Consider the following 21,395-nt stretch of genomic DNA (forward strand, 5'->3'; position numbering starts at 1 on the left):
TTGACACTTAGAAATATTTAATAACGTATGCAAATTTAGAGATTTTATTCTTCTCCTACAAGCATTCCTTAATTTACAAAAGCGCCTCCTCTCAAGCTGGCGCCCTCTGACCCGCAGTGCTTTCACGGAGAGGCACCACGCTAACACCACAGCCTCCTGCACCACCACGTCCCCGCTCCAAAACCAGATGCCACCACTTCCTGCGAGGGTGGTCGTGCAGATTCACAACGTCACATACCAAGTGCTCCGAACAGCACCTGCCACGTGTCGGCGCTCTGCCTGGGCCTCAGCTATCACAGGCACAGAGACTTCCGCCTGGGGCTGATGGAGCACCAGGAAGGTGCCAGCCACGGAGGAGCACGTCTGCTCCACCTGTGAGGCTGACGGGCGGCACAGCAAGGTTCTGAATCCAGTTCTGCAAAAAGTCGAAGATACCCTTCCAGTCATAGGTATGCTGTGTTACCACCAAGGACATTTAGAAGTTTTATTTCGTTTTAAAGGAGGGAGAGAGGAAGAGGAGGAGGGGGAGCGGAAGGAGGACTGCTGATATGGGCATGGAGCAGGTCTCCAGGCCACCCGGCGGGACAGCGTGCGGCGGGGTGCCCGCACAGCTAGGTGTACCCTCAGTATTTCTGGGCACTCGTTCACAAGGCACACTTCACTGTACAGGAGGACAGTAACGGTGGGTAACGTGTACTGAGCGGTAAGACACAGAATTCAGCCATTTGCCCAGGGTCACAGAGCTGGCTAGTGGCAATGCCCAGACTCTGACCGGGCAGCAAAGCCCCAGGCCAGAGTTCTTCACCTCCGGTATACACCTGGGAAAGGTCACCCAACTGCCTGTGTGTCCACGCCCAAAGGGAAGAGCATGGGAGCCCAAACCAAAGGTGTCTGCAGAGCGGTGAGGTGCGGACAGACAACGGGAGGGAAAAGAAAAGAAGCCACCCTGAAGAGTAAGCTGGGAGGAAACAGGAGTTGTGCTACATGACAGGATAACTTCTCAGATTTTAAAGCTTACTATTTAAAATAAAACTGACCCTCAAAGTCATCCTAAAAGTAAAATGATTAGAAATGATTAAGAAACAAAACATACCCTAGAACTTGTATATGCATAGGTAGAACATTCTAGTTTTGCTTATTAAAGAAAAAAATATCGCTATACTTCACAGAAAACATACACAAATATGCATGTAATTCTGTCAATAATTTGTTTAATAATTTATTTTTAAATAGGTTTAACTCTACTGAAAAAATAATGACTTGAGGTATATTCAATTTCCTCAAATGAGCACAAGGTTTGTAATAGACATCAACAGGGATAATTTTCCATGTTATCACAATCAGAGTTTAAACTAATACGAATGTGTCACACACAGACATTTGGAGTCCTAATGGAACACTACTTCACCGAGCTCCCTGGGATGACCCGTGTGGCCTGGCGGGGGCAGGGACACTCGCCAGCCAGCAAACGTGTCAGAACCACTCGGAAGCACTGCAAATGGGCACGGACATTCAAAGGGTAAGGGACGCTTTCCTAATGTTGGCAGGGTTAATTATTTTTTAAAATAGTATTTAGCTGAAAAAATGGAATATATCTTGTCCTTAAAAATATCTTTTCAAAGAATCATTTCATTTCTATTGCTTTGCAATAAAACTTCCTACAGAAGACAACCTTTTCTATTAGTTACTCACAAAGCAAGGTACGAATCCATGAGAGTGCTTTTTTTGTTCTACTCAGACACACCTCAGATTATATTTCAAATAAAAAGGAGTAAAATGCACAGTTAAAAAGAGCTTCTCATAAAGTGGACATCAGCACATTCTGTGACTTGACCATACAAAATGTATTAACCAAACAACAGCAAGCGAGAATTCAAACTAACTTTTTTTGTCCCTATGTAACTCGCATACACACGCTGCCTACCTAAACAGCAATTTCAGGAGTACAACAGAAATATGATCAAGTTAGGAATATAATCAAGCAGTCTTTAAAACTAAAACGTCTTTTCAACATGCTTATTTGAAATGAAAGTAACTTAAATGAGTTCAACAATGTCGCACTATCAAATACTGTAACATATTAATGTAGATTCTATTTTAAAAATGAGCCATCAACATAAAAAAAAGAATGCAAACCATAAAATAAACTGAAAAGAAGAGACCACAACTAACCATCAATTTATGGGCAAATTGTATATCCAGAAAACTTAAGAGACACAGAAACTTTGATTAACCAAGAAAAGATACTTTTGGAAGTTCTTCAGTATGAGCATGCTGTTACATAAATACAGAGAATTCACATCCGAAAACACCAACATTTTTGAAAGTCTGTTTTTAGGTTATTTATATTAAGCTAAAATGAACAAGCTCTTCAGGACTGCATGTACTTTCTCACTGAAAGGGAAAATCAAGTCATTAAAGCAGCTGCTCCTTAATCTAGCCTACCTTATTTTTTGGATTGGATGTGTTCATTACACTTCGAGTCTCTTTTCCAGTATAAATGACAACACCTATTACCGTACCTGCAAAAACACGAAAGTGGTCCTTACAGAGATGCCTCAAAGGGTAAGCACAGAGAGAACACTTTCTAATCAATTGTCTTGATGGAAAATATTATTCACTACTTAATTTTATATAAATTTATCTAACAGCACATTTGATTGCCTAGGTCAAGAAAGCCTAATGTCAACTTTCAAAATAAACTTTGAGGAACTCAACTTATTTCTTAAGCTATATAAATTTACCTCCATACAACATTAGAAAATGTACTGATAGTCTTTTCACTGTCAAGAGAAAGGGTGACATCGCTCGTCGGTTCACGTGTGCAAACACCACAGCTAAGTGGAGAGAGGCTGTGTTCTCAAGTGGTCAGATGCATCATGGGACCTTCACACCACGACTGCACCAGCTGAACCACTTTCCCTGAGTGAGACACTCGGGTACTACGAGGCGTAAGAGGCTCTGCTGACATCTGAGCACATACACAATTAAAACAGTAAGAGACAATTACATGAGTAACATTCGATGTTGGATTTAGATGTTATTAGCCTTTTTTACTCATGTCTCCTAAAAGTTTGGTTTTCTAAGTGTGTATGTCTATCAAACTTAAGGCAAAAGAATACTAAAATACCCCTAGAACAACCCTTGGATTACAAAGGCTCAGAGGCACTCACCTCTGTGATGTTAAATTAAAAACCACAGAAGTCTGTTTCTAAACTGCAGCTATGCATAATTTATATTCCCAGCTTTTGTAAATTCTGATGAGAAATGATTAAAGAAAGAAAATCACGTCCACAAATACTGAGACCAACACCACTGCAGAATTCACTATAATAATTATACAAAAACTCTTTGATGTCACATTAATGTCATGTGTGAAATTTAGTGCATCGTAAGTCAGGACCCATGGAATAAATGTGATCCTAGCGATCTCTTGGATTTATATGAACTGATAGCTGCAAATCATACGCATTAGATAAGGAACAGTTTCCTCCACGGGATGGTCAGGAAGACAGGGCTGCTCAGCGGTCCACTTCTGCAGAGGTTACACACATTTCTTTCAAAATAAGCACTTCCTTTCTTCCCCCCGTTTTAATTGTGAGCCGCTTGCAGAGCTGTGCGGTTGAATTTCCTGAGCCCCCTGAAAGCAGAGCAGCCCCTCCAGCACAGAGGGCAGCCCAAACTGCACAGATGCGACCTTTGTAGGGCAGTGCCCAGCAGAGCTGCAGATGGCAAGTCTGCACTCAGCGCTCAGGAAAGCACGGACTATAGAATGACCCGGTGCCGTAGAGGACCCCACCCCAAACACACACAGCTCTTGTGTCAGTCAAACAGTACATTCAATCTGACTGCGTCAGTAGTTTCTTCCTATTTTGCCAATTAAACTTAAACAAAATACAGGAGTGTCTCATGTGAAGTAAGCTCACTAATGTTAAAAAAGTACAAAAACAGAAGACAAACTGCAAAATTATTTTTAATATTAGCAGAACAAAGAGTCTCAGAAAAGACTTAAAAATTATTCAGGCTAGAAAACACTGTCCTAAAATCCGGACAAACTATTAGTAATGTTGATTCTAGGCTGGTATTGCAGTTACAAGTATCCAAAATGCAATCTGAGAAATGACAAGACTAAGAAAATGTAATGCATTCAGATACACATAGATAGCATATATAATCAGTATTGCAGGTTAAATATACTGTGCGTAAAGAGTATTTAACAGAATTCCTCCAGTGGTTTTCCTTGTATAATCTACTGAAGTCTGGTGAAGGCTCTCCTGTGTATTATCTCATCCCATTCTCACTAAAAAGGAATTAGAATAATGCATTTTTTTCCGAGTCTGTCATGCTTTTTAACTACTAAAATTAGTGAAGTCAGTATGGAGTATTTGCAGTATTCTCCATTCTTTTTGACAAAGGGCACCTCCTTACGGACTAGTACAGGCTGAAACACTGACCAAACCCTGTATGTATGACAAATGCACCTATACATACACATATCATATATATACATATGGCAAAGGGGTTACCCTGTTCATTTTGGAAACAAGACCTGAGAGGGAACACAACAGAGCACATTCATCAGAAAGTCTGACAGAGAGAACGTGTCAGAGACAGACAGACACACAGACCTTGAGAACGCCCAACCAACCGAAGTATTTCCTGTCACTTAGGCACCTGCTGGCTCCCGTGCAGAACTGCTTTCCTCGTGCCAGTCTCAACAAAACCCCGAGCATGGGCGGCCCACCCACTGCAGAGTTTTCGTGTGCCTGCAACAGATGGGGAGCGCAAAGACGGCCAGCAAAGACTACGGATTTGCCTCAGGAAAGCAACACGGAGAGACCGAGCCAGGGACATAGGCGACACTGCAACCTGCACCAGGTCTGGGTCCCGCCCAGCGAGCATGCCCTGCGTCCAGGGATGGCAGGGCGGCTGCACCCACTTCCCAGCGGCCAGGACTGCCCAGCCCTGAGACCCGAGGTGCAAGCAGCAGCAGGGTGCAGCGCTGCTGTGTCCTCCGCGGCCCCCACTGCCCTCCTGCACCACAGCTCGCGGGTCGCGTCCCTCAGGGGACTGCAGGGGGGCAGCTTCTCCTGCTTTCTCGAGGCCCATCGGGCAACCGCTCTGCTGCTGGAGCCTCACACACCATGCCCACTAAAGGGACAGTGTGATTTTAAGTTTCCGATCTGGCACGAGGACTAGTCTCATAAAGTATCATGCCAAAAGTTACCAAGAGAAATGAAACCACACAAAAACCAAAAAGAATATATATGTCCCAATTTTTTCAACATAAATCATCAAACTGCTATAAAAGTGTCCAAGTGTTTATTCTCATTTTCTGTATTTAACACAATCAGTACCAGCCCTGGACCCCTGTCTACGCACAGGCCCCCCTCTAGAGGGAGGGGTCACCCTAGACCGCCGTGGGCACACACGCCCAGCAGCCCTGCTCTGGGGCACATCTCTGCTTCCAGGCTCTTGGCAGTTTAAGATCAGAACACTCTCTTGTCCACTTATCAGTTGCAACGTGGCAGCTCTCTGGGACACTGACTCTGCTCTGGGAATGACGTTCACTGACCGACAAGGGGAAGAAGATGGAGGGCACCACAGGCAGTTGTGTTTGTCCCTTTTCAGGGACCCTTGGCCCTCGGATCCTCTGTGGTGTTAACGTGAGCCCTCATTCCCATGCACTCAGAACCCCAGGATGAGGGAGGAAGGCCCAAGTTCACTTCACCTAGGAGGCAACCTGAATTTAGTGGACACATATTTAAAAAATAAGATTTAAAAAAATTCTGTTCTTTCTTTCTCAACTTATAATCAAGTATAAAGAAGATATGAGCCCTTAAATTACTCCTGGAAACCCAAGGTCTTTCAAACATTGCTCAGGATACAGCAGTTTGATAATATACAGAGTCTAATAACTGCTCACATTATTAAGGTTTTTAAATAAAGTATGTGTTAAAATATTTAAAATTAATGAAAAGAGCTTGCATTTTTAAAATGTCCAAACACAAACTAAAATTAGAGGTGTCTTCCCTAAGTTTTTTTGAACGGATGGTTTTTGAGTATATAAATACTTTCTTGGAAGCTAAGAAGCCCGGGTGAACTGAATTCGACTCATCAGAGAAATGAGAAACAGTCATCAACGTGGCAAGCATATGTGACACCTAGATTTGTGTCTGTTCTGCCCGCGTATGCAACTAGGAGCTACCACGTGCCAAGGTCACCTGGAGAGTAGAGGACCGGAGGGGAAAAGTATGTACGGGGAGTATCGGGGGCATCACAGAGGCCTTCTGCTCGGGGGCTTCTGCCTCTGTGAGGACAAAGGCCACAGATCGATAGCACCAGGATCAGTAGCCACATTCTCATACACAGGGAACAAAAGATCAAACGTATTTTTTTTTAAAAGCATCTTCCATATGATGGAAACAAAACAGAATACAGCTCTAGACATGGAGAATGTGAAATCTGTGACCAAGTATCAAGCTTACATGTGGTATGTTTTAAATATTTTCCTATCAACTATTAAACGCTAAAGGCTGAAGGGCGACAGCCGTCGAGGATGGATTCAAATCCCGACCCTGGGACAGCCTGGCTGCGTGACTGTGTGAACAACGCGGGCCGGTGCCATGAGGCTACGCACCACCACGCTGAGCCGGGGCGCAGCTGTCAGCAAGGTCAGCAGAGCTCGGCAGCGTGGAGGAAGCACAAGACTCTGAGACTTCTCCTGGCCGCAGTGCCCTCTCCAGTGACCCCACGGGCTCAGCCAGTCTTCCCTTCCTGGGGTCTACGTAGCCCGAGACCTGGCCTGCTCCCGCCCGCCCCCGCCTTGGTGTGCTATCCTTACTTCTCTTTCTCTTTAGTTTGAGAAATTGAAAAAATCATCAGTACAAAAATCATGAAAGACCTCAATTTCTATTAAAATTGTCCTATTTGCCTTCAAGCTTTTTATTAAACACAGAAAACAAGTCCCCTCTCCTCCTCTATTCCCTAAAAGGTGCACACAAGGACCCCTACAGGAGCCTGGTTTACACGCTGCTGTGCACACAGGCCCCCATGGCACACGCACAGAACTGCCCTGCCTTCCCCGAGCACCGGGCACCAGGCCCCGGCGCCATCCTCTTCAGCCTACAGCTCAAGAGGCCCTCACACAGCTGCTGGCGTGCTCACGAATCCTCCCCACACCTTTCCACCCCTTTACCTCATGCACCTGTTTGCTCCTCCCTCAAACTCTGATCAGGTAAGGATTTTGGCTTCTTTGTTTTGGGGGCACCCTATACGTCCCTGTGGTACTCAGCAGAGCGTAAAGTACCCGCCTCACTTTATTAAAGTCGTCCTTGCCCATGAGCTCCCGAGGACAGTGCATTCAACAGCGCCTGGTCTCTGCAGAGGGATTCTTAGAAAACCACCAAAGAGCAACCAGGCTCTGTGGGCGTTGGGCCACACAGCCCTACTCTGAACATCCCCTAGCCTTCCTACCCCCACCAGCATCCTTCATGCTCCCTGCTGCTAAGATTCACTCCTGGTTACCATTAGCAAGTCAACTACTTTCTGAAAAGCTGACCATCATTTAGATTTCAGTACCTCCCAGAGAAATTTACTTCCCAAAATGTATATTTAGGTGACTTCCCTGTTCAGCCACTAGAAATACTCCAACATCCTCCAATTTCACTCAGAAGAAAATTAAGACGCTTTACTCTGGTCCCCAAAGGCCCAACATGAAATACCTCCCCAGGCCCCCTATCTCATCTAGTACTTTTCTCCCTGACAGACAAACCCACCACAGTGATCTCTTCCAGATTGTACTGGGTGACTGAGGAGTGGGAAGATCCCCCAAGTACCACCACTTCCTTCCCCAGTTGTGCTAGGCCACCTCCCAGTAAGGGACACTGACAAGTTTGCCGAGAAGAGGTATCAGAACCCGCGAAGTGCCCCTGCCCTGCTCCATGGAGGCCTTGCTCCTTGCAGCGCACAGCCCACAGCCAGCGCTTGCCCAGGACTCAGCTCCTCAGGTCCTGCCCCACACCTGCCAACTACAGGGTATGATCAGTAAGGTCCCTGGGTGGTACAAGGCGGGATTTTCAGAGATACCGCACAGAGTCACTCCAGTACACAAAGCACCACCAAATGTGAGAGCTGACGCTAACAAGAGAACTTGTTTCGTACCTGATGCAACAATGGTGCTCGCCCACAGCGTATTTTCTATGCTGAGACTCTCATGAATGGGTGGGTCGCAGTCTTCCTGTTCACAGAGAAGGGGAAAAATGGCAAGTTAGCAACTTTTTTTTACTTCAGATATCTGCAGTGATAAAAACAAGTGTACAAGCTGGATTCAGGGAATGAGCAGTGAAATGGCAATGCAGAATAAAGGTGAAAAACAAGGGAATTTAGACGGAGGTCCTGGGAAGAGGGCAGAGCAGGGAGCACCAGGAATCTCTCCCCACCGGGCAATGACCGCACGGTAGAATCTGTCTGATGGGACTATCTGGGGACTGCAGAGTCGGCTGAAGGCTTGCAGCTGTCCAGGAGAAGTAGTCAGTTTGGGTCTCTTCTAGCTCCCAGCACAGAGCAGCTACCCAGCCGTGTGGCAGGCAGCCGTGCACGTGCTTCTGGGGCAGCCTGCAGACGCCAGGTAGGCAAGAAGCACCCCGTCCTCCAAAGAGCAGGGGTCTAAGTTCTGACCGCCGCCGGCTGCTTCTGATCACACAGGTGCAGACACAGAGCCTGGCGGCCGTTGCTGTCGGCCCTCCAGCTCCAGTGACTCCAAGGGCATTAGAAGGGCGAGGGCCCCCCTGTCCCCCTTCTGGGAGCCAGACATTAAACACTAGAACATTCTAAAACAACTGCATATATGGAAAAAAACCACAAAGTGACTGTGGGTGCCCAAGAAAAAGCTCAGAAAAGACCTGAAAAGACATTAAATGTACATCTCAGACTGATAACCTAGCACAGAGACAGTCTATAATAATAAAAAATAAGTAAATCAATCAATAAATATAATGACTAAAACCCCAGCAAGCCCGGAAGAAGGGTGAGAATGGACTTCTAGAGTTACATCATTATACTTAAAAAAAAAAAGTGTTCAACAATAACAAGGCATTTAAAAAAAAAAAAGTATGGCCCATTTATTTATTTATTTTAAAGATTTTATTTATTTATTTGAGAGAGAGAGTGAGAGACAGCATGAGAGGAGAGAGGGTCAGAGGGAGAAGCAGACTCCCTGCTGAGCAGGGAGCCAGATGTGGGACTCGATCCAGGGACTCTGGGATCATGACCTGAGCCGAAGGCAGTCGCTTAACCAACTGGGCCACCCAGGCGCCCAGTATGGCCCATTTAAAGGAAAATTATAAATCAACAGAAATAACCCCTGAAAAAGACCTGATGTTAGATATACTAGACAAAGACTTTAAAAGGAAGTTATTAAGGATGTTTAAAGAAATGAAGATGTGAAGAATTCCAAGAAAACAATGTGTGAACGGAACGTAAATATGAAGACAGAAAACCTAAACAGAAACCAGAAGAAAGTCAAGAGCTGAAAAGTACGATGACTGAAATGAAAATTTCCCTAAAGAGATTCAAGGCAGATCTAACCACGCAGAAGAATCAGCAAACCTGAACACAGAACAATGGAAATGACCAAGTCTGGGAAACAGAATGAAAACAGGTGGAGGAAAATTGAAAGGGTCTGACGGAGTGCAGGACACCAAGGTCCAAACCAATATATGTATTGTGGGAGTCCCAGAAGTGGAAGACAGAGTGAAAAGGGCAGAGAGAATATGTGAAGAAGTAATGGATGAAAACACCCCAAATCTGATGAAAGACATGCATGTAAACAGTGAAGAAGCTCAAGCAAATCCAAGGAAGATGAACTCAAAGAGACCCACATAGAGACACATTATAATATATAACAAAGACAAGGACTCCCAAGGTGGTTCAGTCATTAGGTGTCTGACTTTTGTTTCGACTTAGGTCATGACCTCAGGGTTGTGAGACTGACCCCCACACTGGACTCCACGATCGGTGCGGAGTCTGCTTGAGATTCTCTCGTTCTCCCTCTGTCCCTCCCCATCACATGTTCTCTATCTCTTTCTCGAAAATAAATAAATAGGGTAGCTCTATTTTTAATTTTTTGAGGCACCTCCACACTGTTTTCCAAAGTGGCTGTACCAACTTGCATTCCCACCAACAGTGTAAGAGGGTTCCCCTTTCTCCACAACCTCTCCAACATTTGTTGTTTCTTGCCTTGTCAATTTTTGCCATTCTAACTGGTGTAAGGTGGTATCTTAATGTGGATTTGATTTAAATTTCCCTGATGGCTAATGATGATGAACATTTTTTCATGTGTCTGTTAGCCATTTGTATGTCTTCTTCAGAGAAGTGTCTGTTCATGTCTATTGCCCATTTTTTGACTTATTTGTTTTTTGGGTGTCGAGTTTGAGAAGTTCTTTACAGATCTTGGAAATCAGCGCTTTGTCTGTAGTGTCATTTGCAAATATCTTCTCCCATTCCGTGGGCTGCCTCTTTGTTTTGTTGACTGTTTCCTTTGCTGTGCAGAAGCTTTTTATCTTGATGAAGTCCCAATAGTTCATTTTTGCTTCTGTTTCACTCGTCTTTGGAGATGTATCTTGAAAGAAGTTGTGTGGCCAATGGCAAAGAGGTTACTGCCTATGTTCTCCTCTAGGATTTTGATGGATTCCTGTTTCACATTAGCTACCCTATGACCCAGCAATTGCACTACTGGGTATTTACCCCAAAGACACAGATGTAGTGAAAAGGGCCATATGCACCCCAATGTTCACAGCAGCAATGTCTGCAATAGCCAAACTGTGGAAAGAGCCGAGATGCCCATCAACAGATGAATGGATAAAGAAGACGTGGTCCATATATACAATGGAATATTACTCAGCCATCAGAAAGGATGAATACTCAACTTTTACATCAACATGGATGGGACTAGAGGAGATTATGCTAAGTGAAAAAGGTCAAGCAGAGAAAGTCAATTATCATATGGTTTCACCCATTTGTGGAATGTAAGGAATAGCATAGAGGACATTAGGAGAAGGAAGGGAAAAATAAAGGGCAGGGGGAATCAGAGGGGGAGACGAACCATGAGAGATTATGGACTCTGAGAAACAAACTGAGGGTTTTAGAGGGGAGGGGAGTGGCGGGATGGGTGAGCCCGGTGATGGGTATTAAGGAGGGCACGTACTGCATGAAGCACTGGGTGTTATATGAAAACAATGAAATCGTGGATCACTACCTCAAAAACTAATGATGTATTATTGTATGGTGACTAACATAACATAACAAAATAAAATTTTTAAAAATTAAATAAATAAATAAATCTTTAAAAAAAAAAGACAAAGACAAAAAGAGAATCTTGAAAGCAGTATGAAAGAAGCAAACCATCATATACAAGGGATCCCCAATAAGGTTATATGCAGGTTTTTCATTAGAAATACTGGAGACTAGAAGGCAGTGTGCTGATATATTCAAAGTGCTCAAAAACAAACAAACAAACATCCATGTCAGCCAAGAATCCCATATCCAGCAAAACTGTCCTTCAAAAATATGGGTAAAATCAAGACATTCCCAGAAAAACAAAAGCTTAGAGAGTATGTGTCCACCAGACCTTTCCTGCAAGAACTGTTCAAGGGAGTCCTGCAGGTGAAAGAAAAGGATACAGTAACTCAAAACTACATGGGGAAATAAAGATCTCAAGAACGGTGAGTATACAGGCAATTATAAAAGGAAATATTATTGTAACAATGGTTTGTAACTGCACTTTTTTTTTTTTAAAGATTTTATTTATTTATTTGACAGAGAGAGACACAGTGAGAGAGGGAACACAAGCAGGGGGAGTGGGAGAGGGAGAAGCAGGCTCCCCGCAGAGCAGGAAGCCCGATGCGGGACTCGATCCCAGGACCCTGGGATCATGACCTGAGCTGAAGGCAGACGCTTAACCAGCTGAGCCACCCAGGTGCCCTGTAACTGCACTTTTTGTTCTCTACATGACTTAAGAGACTAATACTTTAAACCTAGTATTGTTGTAATTTTGGTTTGTTAACTCCAAATCTTGTTTTCTACATTAAGAGGCTGGTGCATTTAAAACAAGTATTTGTTTACATTTTTAGGCACAGAACGTATAAAGATGTAATTGTGTGACATCAGCAAACAAAAGGGGTGGGGATAGAGCTATAAAGGAGCACAGCCTTTGTATGTTATTCAACTTAAGCTGGTATAAATTCAAATTAGAGTGTTATATCTTTAGAATGTTGAATGTAATTCCCATGGTAACCACAAAGAAAACAGCTATAGAATATACACAAAAGGAAATGAGAAATTTAAACATTTCCCTACAAAAACCAACTAAACACAATAGAAGACAGTAGTGTAGGAAATGAGGGACAAAAAAAAAAAAAATATATATATATATATATATATATAAGGCACACAAAAAATTGAACAAAGACAGAAGTTAAGTCCCTTCTTTTCAGTCATTACTTCAAATATCAATGGATTAAACTCAACAATCAGAAGACAGAGATTGGCACAATGGATAAAAATACATGACCCAACTGTATACTGTCTACATGCTGAGACTCACTTTAGATCCAAAGACACCAAGAGGTTGCAAGTGAAAGCACAGGAAGAGATATTGCATGGGAATAGTAAGCAGAAATGAGCAGCTGAGGCTATACTAATACCAGAAAAATTAAATGTCAAACCAAAAAAGGTTATAAGAGACATTATATGTTCATTAAATGTTCAATAAGGCAGGAAGATATGATTATAAACAACTGTGCATCTAATGAAAATCTGTAAAAATAGACGAAGCAAAAACTGATAGAATTTAAGGGAGAAACAGCTCAACAGTAATAGAGACCTTAATATTCCACTCACAATTATGGCTAGAACAACCAGACAGAAGTAAGTAAAGAGAAAACTTGGCAAAATAAGCCAACTAGATCTAACAGACATGCAGAACATTCCACCCCAAAACAGCATACACATTCTTCCCAAGCACACATGGGACATTTCCCAGGACAGACCTTATGTTACAAATTAAGCCCCAACAGATCATCATACAAAGTATCTACTCCAACCACAATGAGATAAAGATAGAAATCAATAACAGAAAATTCACAGAACTGTGGAAATTCAACAACACTGTTAAACAACCAATGGATTACGAAGAAATCACAAAGGGAATTAAAAGATACTTAGAGACAAATGGTAAAAAACTTGTGAGGTGCAACCTAAGTGGGTGCTAAGGGGGAAATTTAAAGCTATAAATGCTTATATTAAAAAAGAGGAAAGATCTCAAATTGATGACCTAACTTTACAACCATGGAACTAGAAAAAGAAGAATAAACCAAACCTAAAGCCAGCTGAAGGAAAGAAAAAATAAAGATTAGAGCAAAGATAAATGAAATAAAAGAACAGAAAAACAATTTTAAAAGTGAATGAAAGCAAAAGTTCGTTCTTTGAAAACATCAACAAAACTGGCAAACCTTTAGCTAGTTGGACTAAGAAAAAACAAAAAAGAAGACTCAAATTACTAAATTCAGAAGCCAAAGTGGGAAAATATTACACTTCAATGGAAATAAAAAGGATTAAAAGAGAATACATTAGTACCCATGTGGCAAGAAATTGGATGAATGGATGAATTTCTAGAAACACAAAACCTACTAAGAGTAATCATGAGGAAATAGAAAATCTGAATAGACCTGTATCTAGTTAAGAGACTGAATCAATAATAAAAAATCCGACAGAGAAAAGCCCTGGGTCCAATGACTTCACTGGTGAAATCTACCAAAAATGTAAAGAAAGACTAACATCAATCCTTCTCAAACTTCCAAAAAATTAGAGAAGGGACATCTCCTAATTCACTCTATAAACCCAGCACAACCTTGATACCAAAGCCAGACACAGACATGACAAGAAAAATAAAGATCGGGGCGCCTGGGTGGCTCAGCCGGTTAAGCGTCTGCCTTCGGCTCAGGTCATGATCCCAGGGTCCTGGGATCGAGCCCCACATCGGGCTCCCTGCTCAGCGGGAAGCCTGCTTCTCCCTCTCCCACTCCCCCTGCTCGTGTTCCCTCTCTCACTGTGTCTCTCTCTCTCAAATAAATAAATAAAATCTTTAAAAAAAAAAAAAAAAGAAAAAGAAAGATCAACATTCTTTATGATCACTGATGCAAAAATCTTGTAATACTAGCGAACAGAATTTAGCAAAATATTAAAAGGATTATACACTATGACCAAGCAGAATGCAAGGTTGGTTCAACATGTAAGCCAATCAATGTAATACATTACATTAACAGAATGAAGAAAAAAATCCACATGCTCATCTCAACTGATGCAGAAAAAGCAAATATTCAATATGCTTTTGTGATTAAGGGAAAAAAAGCAAAAGCATTCAATGAAACTAGGAAAAGAAGGGAACTACAGGGGGGTCTGGGTGGCTCAGTTGGTTAAGCGCCTGCCTTCGGCTCAGGTCATGATCTCAGGGTCCTGGGATCGAGTCCCACACTGGGCTCCCTGTTCGGCGGGGAGCCTGCTGCTCCCTCTGCCCCTCCCCCTGCTTATGCTTGCTCTCTCTGTCAAGTAATTTAAATAAAATCTTAGAAAAAGGGAGGGGGAACTACATCAACATAACACAAGCCATACATGAAAAGCCCACGGCGAGCATCATACCAGATGGTGAAAGACTGAAACCTTTTTTTTTTTTTTTTTGTTCAGGATGCCCATTTTCACTATGTCTATTCAGCTTAGAACATAGTACTAGAAGTTCTAGCTACAGCAATTATGAAAGAAAAAGAAATAAAGTTACCCTTCCCTAATACCACATATAAAAATAACTCGAAATGAATCAAAGACCTAAATGTAAGTCTTAACAACAACAAAACCCTTGGAAGAAAACATCGGACAAAAGCTTCATGACACTGAATCTGGCAGTGATTTCTTGGATATGACACCAAAGGCAGAGGCAGCAAGAGAAAAAACAGACAAATCGAACCTCATGAAATTTTTTACTTGGGTGCATCAAAAGACCCTATCCAGAGTAAAAAGACAACCCACAGAATGGGAGAAAATATCGGCAAAGCACAGATCTGACAAGGGATTAACATCCAAAATATAAAGAGAACTCCTGAAACTCATCACCACCACCAAAAAAAATTCAAAAATGGGAAAAAGACTGGAATAGACATTTCTCCAAAGATATATAAATGGACCAAAAAGACATGAAAAGATGCTCAAGATCACTAATCATTGGGGAACAGCAAATCAAAACCACAATGAGGTCCCACTTTACACCACACACTCATGAGGATGGCAATGCTCAGAAGAGGAGAAAACAGAGGACGTGGAGAAACGGGACCCCTGTGCGCTGTTGGTGGGAATGTAAAATGGCGCAGCTGCTGTGGGAAACGGTATGGCAGGTCCCCAAAATATTGAAAACGGAATTACGACTTGATCCAGAAATTCCACTTGTGGGTATGGACCCCCCCGAAAATGGAAAGGAGGGTCTCGAAGAGATATTTGTACCTCCATGTTCGTAGCTGAATTATCGCCGATAGCTACCACATGGAAGCAACCCAACGTCCATGGATGGATGGATGGATGGATGGATGGATGGATGGATGGATAGGCAGAATGTGGCCTATCCACCTAATGGCATATTACTGAGTCTACTGCACCTGCTACAACACAAATGATCCTTGAGGACCTGGTGCCGAGTAAAACAAGCCAGTCCCAGTAAGACAAACACTGCATGATTCTAGTTACATGAGGTACTCAGCCAAAAAAATCTCAGAGACAGAAAGGAGAATGGTGCGTGCCAAGGGCTGCAGGGAGCAGGCAGGGGGAGTTGAGTGTTTAATCGGGACAGAGTTTCAGTTTTATGAGGTGAATGGCGGTGATTCCTGCACAACATAATGAACGTATTTACTGCCTCTGCACTATACACTTAAAAATGTTTAAGATGGTAAATTTTATGTGTATTTCACCATAACAAAATGAAAAAAATTACAAAACATATGGGAATATTTAAATAAAATGAAATTATAAGTGGAAAGAATGCCTTTAATCAATTCATTTTTAAGATATTTAACTTTAATATAAATAAAATAATTTCAAATTTGCATTAAACCACTATATGTTCTATTTCTTTCAGGCAGCAAACTAAAATTTTATCTTCCAATATGTAACTTAATAACAACTACAGCCCTCCTGGAAAAGTATAAAATATTATCACAGATAAATTACAAATTAACCCACCAACCTCTACTTAGTGGCTATCATAGAATATCCTCTCCTCGCCTTTTGCTAAGGAGAAGGGTTATGTTTTTCAAATGTACCTTTATTCATGGGAGAAAAAAAGTGTATCTGTGAACATTTTAAACCTAACACATATCTGTATCTCTCTCTATAAAGGCAACATTTGTATTTTTCTTTAAAATTACTGTACTAGATATTTTTCATTTAACGAAAGTTCACAGATAAGCTGTATGTTAAGACATGTTAAGCTGTACTGTGTACAGATCTCAAGCACGGCCACACATCATTATCACAATAACAATAACGCACACCCTGGTTTTACCTTTACATTTTAATGCGTACGTTTAAACACAAAAATATTTCAGATCTGGGAACTTTTCGCCTTGATCTGAAGACATGGTCTATACAGCATTCTTGCAATTTTGACTATGGAGTGTTTCTAGAATAGAGAATTACAAAAGCCCAGAGCCCTGCCCCTGGAAGTAACCCAGGGAAGATTTCAAGTGTGCTGGCACATTGCCTGTACGTGCCACTGTCCTGAGTGCCATGCGTCTCTCTTCTCTAATGCCCCCTCCACGGAGAACTGTATTTTAAGACCAGAGAAATAAAAGTAACTTGGGAAGGAGGAAAGAAACCGAAATTTTCAAACATGCGTGTAAGAAACAGAGGTTTGTGCTACTGGTGTTTTCTTTCCGTTCACTCATCAAACCTTTTTTTTTTTTTTTAAGATTTTATTTATGTGAAAGAGAGAGAGACAGAGAGCACAAGCAGGGGGAGGGTCAGAGAGAGAAGCAGGCTCCCCGCTGAGCAGGGAGCCTGACGTGGGACTCAATCCTGGGACTCCGGGACCATGACCTGAGCCGAAGGCCGAGCCCTTTACCCGACTGAGCCGCCCAGGCGACCCTCATGAAATCATTTTCAATGATATAAATTCTGGCCGTTTTGCTAACTACTTGGAAGACACTTGCTAGATATTTGGTTCTCTGATCTATTTGTGAGGCACAACATCTAAACCAATCCTGACAAGTTTCCAAAATATTTCCCCTAGTATTGCAAATATTGATCAGGTGAAAAGCTGTCATTTAAACTGAATTTAAGGGAAGGGCTTGGCACACAGCTGCCTCGTGGACATGGGACAGCAGGACCAGCCGCTGCTCAGCCTCCTGCATTCCAAGCACTGGACGGTCAGCAGTTAACTCCTCGGACCACACCCATCTGCCCGCGCAATGCCATCAGAGTGCCCTAAAAAGAAAGCTACCACTCGACAGATGAGACAGGTTTCGTCATCTGACCGCCATTCAGTGTTCAAAACACAGGTGGGTGCTCCTTCTTGAAAATCAACCCATTTTAAGAATAGAGAGGGGTATGTAATGGAACTGTGCCTCAGGTACGTCCTGTGGGAAGAGGAGAGTTCATTCTACTCTTTCCAAGAGGCACTCGGTACCTAAGCAGAGCCCACAGCCCGTGTTAGAGGCTGGGGCCAGGAGGACGGCTGAGACCGCCTTTCACCGCAGTTGTCCCTGGTCCTAGTGCAAGAGCCAAGAATGGACACACACAGTGACAGGCAGTGGGCCACCGGCCACACACGGACGGGCAGGAGTGCAATGGCAGCAAAGAACAGAAAAGAGAAGGAAGTCTTCTAGATATCGGTGCTTAAACTGGGTCTTGAAATTCAGGAGCTCCACAGACGGCCCTTGATGAAAGGGATCTGTGGACATGGCCCCGCGTACGGCCGAAGCTCTGCTTCTGGAGACACACACGCTTTCTTTTTCATCTTACAGTTGCTCTGAAGTTACTTCTTCAAATATAGTTTGTCCAATAAAATCTGTTCTACACTTTGCTGCATTTAGTAGGTGTAGCTGGAAAAACCTACTGATAATTACGTAACGGCATCAATACACAAAATACTATGGAAGAGTATTCTTTAAGAAGAAAAAACATTAGGCTCCCACTATCCCACTAAAAATGTGTTTCTGGGAAACAACTTGAAGAGTCAGAAGAGTAACGCTAGTGTTTCTGTCACAAGGAGACTGTCACACTCTGGAGCACTGGTAACCACTTCAGTTTATACAGCTTCACAGCAATGGTGACCACAGGCTCACAGACGTTCAAACACAGCCGGCCTCCGACGGAGCCCCGCACGGCAGCCGGTGTACCGTCATGAGTGTCTTAACCACACAGGACGGTATGCAAGTGCTGCGCTTGAGGGTCGATTCCTCCACGGGAAAATGCCAGGCAAGGGAGCTGCCGCTTGGTCCCTCTGTTTTAACCAAGCAGCTGTTCAAAGCAGAGGTAACAATCACCCGAGAAATAAATGCTCCAAGAAAACGGAGTTTCCCTTTGACTTTTATGATTTTACAGAACAAAGCATCAACATTCAAAAGAGAAGTATGTGGCCTCTCTGCATCAACTGTTTTGTACTTGAATTTATTTACAGCTGAACTAAAATGTCTAATTTCTGATCCACTGAGAGATGGTCTTAGAATCCAACCCTGACAGACACTGTTGGACAGAGAACAACCTATGCAGACTCACTCCCATTTCCCAAATATGGTCCACATGGCTTACCTTTCAATTATATGTTCATCTAGGAGTTACAGCCACAACCTAGCAAACGGAGTAGTATATAATTTGGATAAAACCTGCCAGTTGTTGACTCACACACTTATCATTTAAAGTACGAAACAAATAAAATGATTCTCTAATGTGAACTCTGAGTTATTTTCATGTATCGTGGCAATTTCCATGCTTCTCCCCCCCCGACCCAGACTGTGAGCTATGTAACTATGGTGTTGACCTGGATCTTCTGAGCACCAAGCACAGAGTTGGCACCCATATTGGCCCAGTAACTGAAGAAATCAAAGAGTAGAAACACGTGGAGCTCCCCCTCTACTTTCCAGCGCCCCTTATCTTTGCACTCCGTGGGAAGCCAGCAGTCGGCTGTTATTCTAAGCTGAAGCACTCCCTTAGGCCAACCTGCCTGTAGCTGCCCATCATCAAGTGACCACAAAAGTACAAATAAGTACAATTTTATGAGTTTGAAACTCTTCCTAGGGGTCCCTACATATGGACATCTAAACATTAATGCACGCATATCCTTTAGTACGACATTTTCCCACTGTCAAACTCCAAGAATATAAGGCATTAAAAAATATACATGGGGCAGCTGGGTGGCCCAGTCGATTAAGCATCCGACTCTTGATTTCAGCTCAGGTCATGATCTCAGAGCCGTGAGATCAAGCCCTGTGTCAGGCTCTGCACTCAGCAGGGAGTCTGCTTGAGGTTCTTTCCCTCTCCTTCTGCTCTTCCCCCCACCACCCCGCTTGTGCTCTCTCTCTCTCACTCATTCTGTAAAATAAATATTTTAAAATAGTAAACTTTATAAGTCTTTCTATTATTATAAGGCTTTCTAAACTGCAAATAAAAGGTTCAATACAATTTCATTTTAGAAACTTAAGTTGGTTCTCCCATTACTTTTCTACAACTATTTAATCATGTGAATTCATTTTGTCTATTTCTAGCACAATTATGTATTGAAGAACATACAGTATCTATGCAGTTTCTTTTCAATTCTGTAATAACAATGATGGACTTTAAACACTAAACTTTTTCTAATATTAAGAAAATTATTGTAAAAGATAGCTCTTTACCAATCTCATATAGTACAGAATAAAGATTGGGAAGATGGGAAAGCAATTATCTCTAAGTAACTTTGTCTCTGGGTTTCCTTCTCCTTAATGTTACACAGTTTGCAAAGATGAAATCTGCTCTGGGGAGGGAGAAAGCAAAATGTCACCATGTGAAGCTGTTTTCACAATAGTGCACCCCTCTTAACAAACAACAGAGATATGCTTTTTAGAAAGGGAGTATTTTGATCGGAAAAGACCTGAACAATGATGAGTGTGCTATGGTTTGCAGAAGAAATGACAGCAGAAAGTGCATATAAAGAACATTAAATGGGAAGGCGATGTTAAAGACCTAGGAATACTGATAATATTTCAAAGTGGCTAGTTTTAAACTCTAAACCTCAGGGAGAATTGCTAGGTCCTGAACAATAAGCAAATCAATTCTATCAATAATAATAATATGAATCATTTATATTACTCGGAATGTCATATAATGAGCAGCTGAGGTTATCCTTACATTATAGGGTAAGCAGAAGCAGACATTATTCACAATGTGCATAATTAGACGCTGCTCAGGCAACAGAATACATAATACATGTATTGCCACAGGACACCTGAATTAATTTGCTCTGATTCTTATTTAATTACTTAGGCTGATATACAATATGTATGCTCTCCTTTCTAGTTCATACTCTAGAAAAGGAATATATGCAGATGTCACTTCTTTAAATGCTCACTTAATACTGATGATTTCCACTTTCTAGTTAGAAAACCAGTTATTTAGCATGGTTTTTCCTTTCCTCCCTTTTGAAAGACGTACACAAATAATAAAGCTTTTTCTCCTAAAATAATCCAGAATTCACTATGAATGTATTTAAAAGGAGTGAAATAAAATCTTGTTAGAAACACCAAATGGAGGCCACAAAAGGCCAGGTAGCTGGACTGTTCCCATCAAGAACGTGCAGTAACTCACACGAGATACATGTAAGTTCAGAGAACTCCAAAGCCTCCATCAGATCCAAATCCCGAGAGAAAATCCGTGTGCCCTCTCCTGGCTCTGGAGCTGACTGTGCCATGTGGGGTACTTTTCCTCACTACAGAAACCGGAGCTCAGTGTTTTCCTTCTCCCCTGTGTGCTGCGTGCACGAGCTACAGGCGGCCCGAGCTACCTGCACCTGACCTGTACGGTTTGGGGACGCAGTGGGGACGGGAGCAAATTCAGGTGACTGCCTTCATCCCAAGCAAACCGGAAGTCTAGAGGACTCTTTTACATACACCAATATTACAATCTCTCTTCTAAGCTGAAAATCCTTAAATGGCTTCTTCCTTCTTCTGACGAGACCTTCAGGAAGGAGCCTGGCTACCCCTCCCCCACACCTGCACGCTCACTCACATACAGTCTCACACGCTCGGCCACGCACACAGGTCACGTACTGTCCCATGCTCAGGCACGCACTGTGTGAACTGCGCTTTTGCAGCCTGGCTGTG

The 21,395-nt window shown here is 42.6% G+C and overlaps 1 protein-coding gene across 23 annotated transcripts in view; it reads right to left on the bottom strand.

The window, feature by feature from the left end:
* Positions 1-21,395, bottom strand: part of ATP9B (ATPase phospholipid transporting 9B (putative)) — a 249,713-nt gene that overhangs the window by 123,448 nt on the left and 104,870 nt on the right. For all 23 annotated transcript variants that reach the window (XR_010407147.1, XR_010407148.1, XM_064577568.1 and 20 more), the window contains 2 exons: positions 8,164-8,239; positions 2,446-2,522 (listed from right to left, as the gene is read on the bottom strand). Coding sequence is in view for 21 of the 23 variants with exons in the window: in XM_064577568.1 (XP_064433638.1) it covers positions 2,446-2,522; positions 8,164-8,239 (153 nt within the window). In the remaining 2 variants the exon portion in view is untranslated. The remainder of the gene's footprint in view (positions 1-2,445; positions 2,523-8,163; positions 8,240-21,395) is intronic.

Source organism: Mirounga angustirostris, unplaced genomic scaffold (assembly GCF_029215605.1).
Source record: "Mirounga angustirostris isolate CCGP_5_RB_7025 unplaced genomic scaffold, mMirAng1.0.hap1 SCAF_14, whole genome shotgun sequence".
In the NCBI taxonomy this organism is placed as follows: Eukaryota; Metazoa; Chordata; class Mammalia; order Carnivora; family Phocidae; genus Mirounga; species Mirounga angustirostris.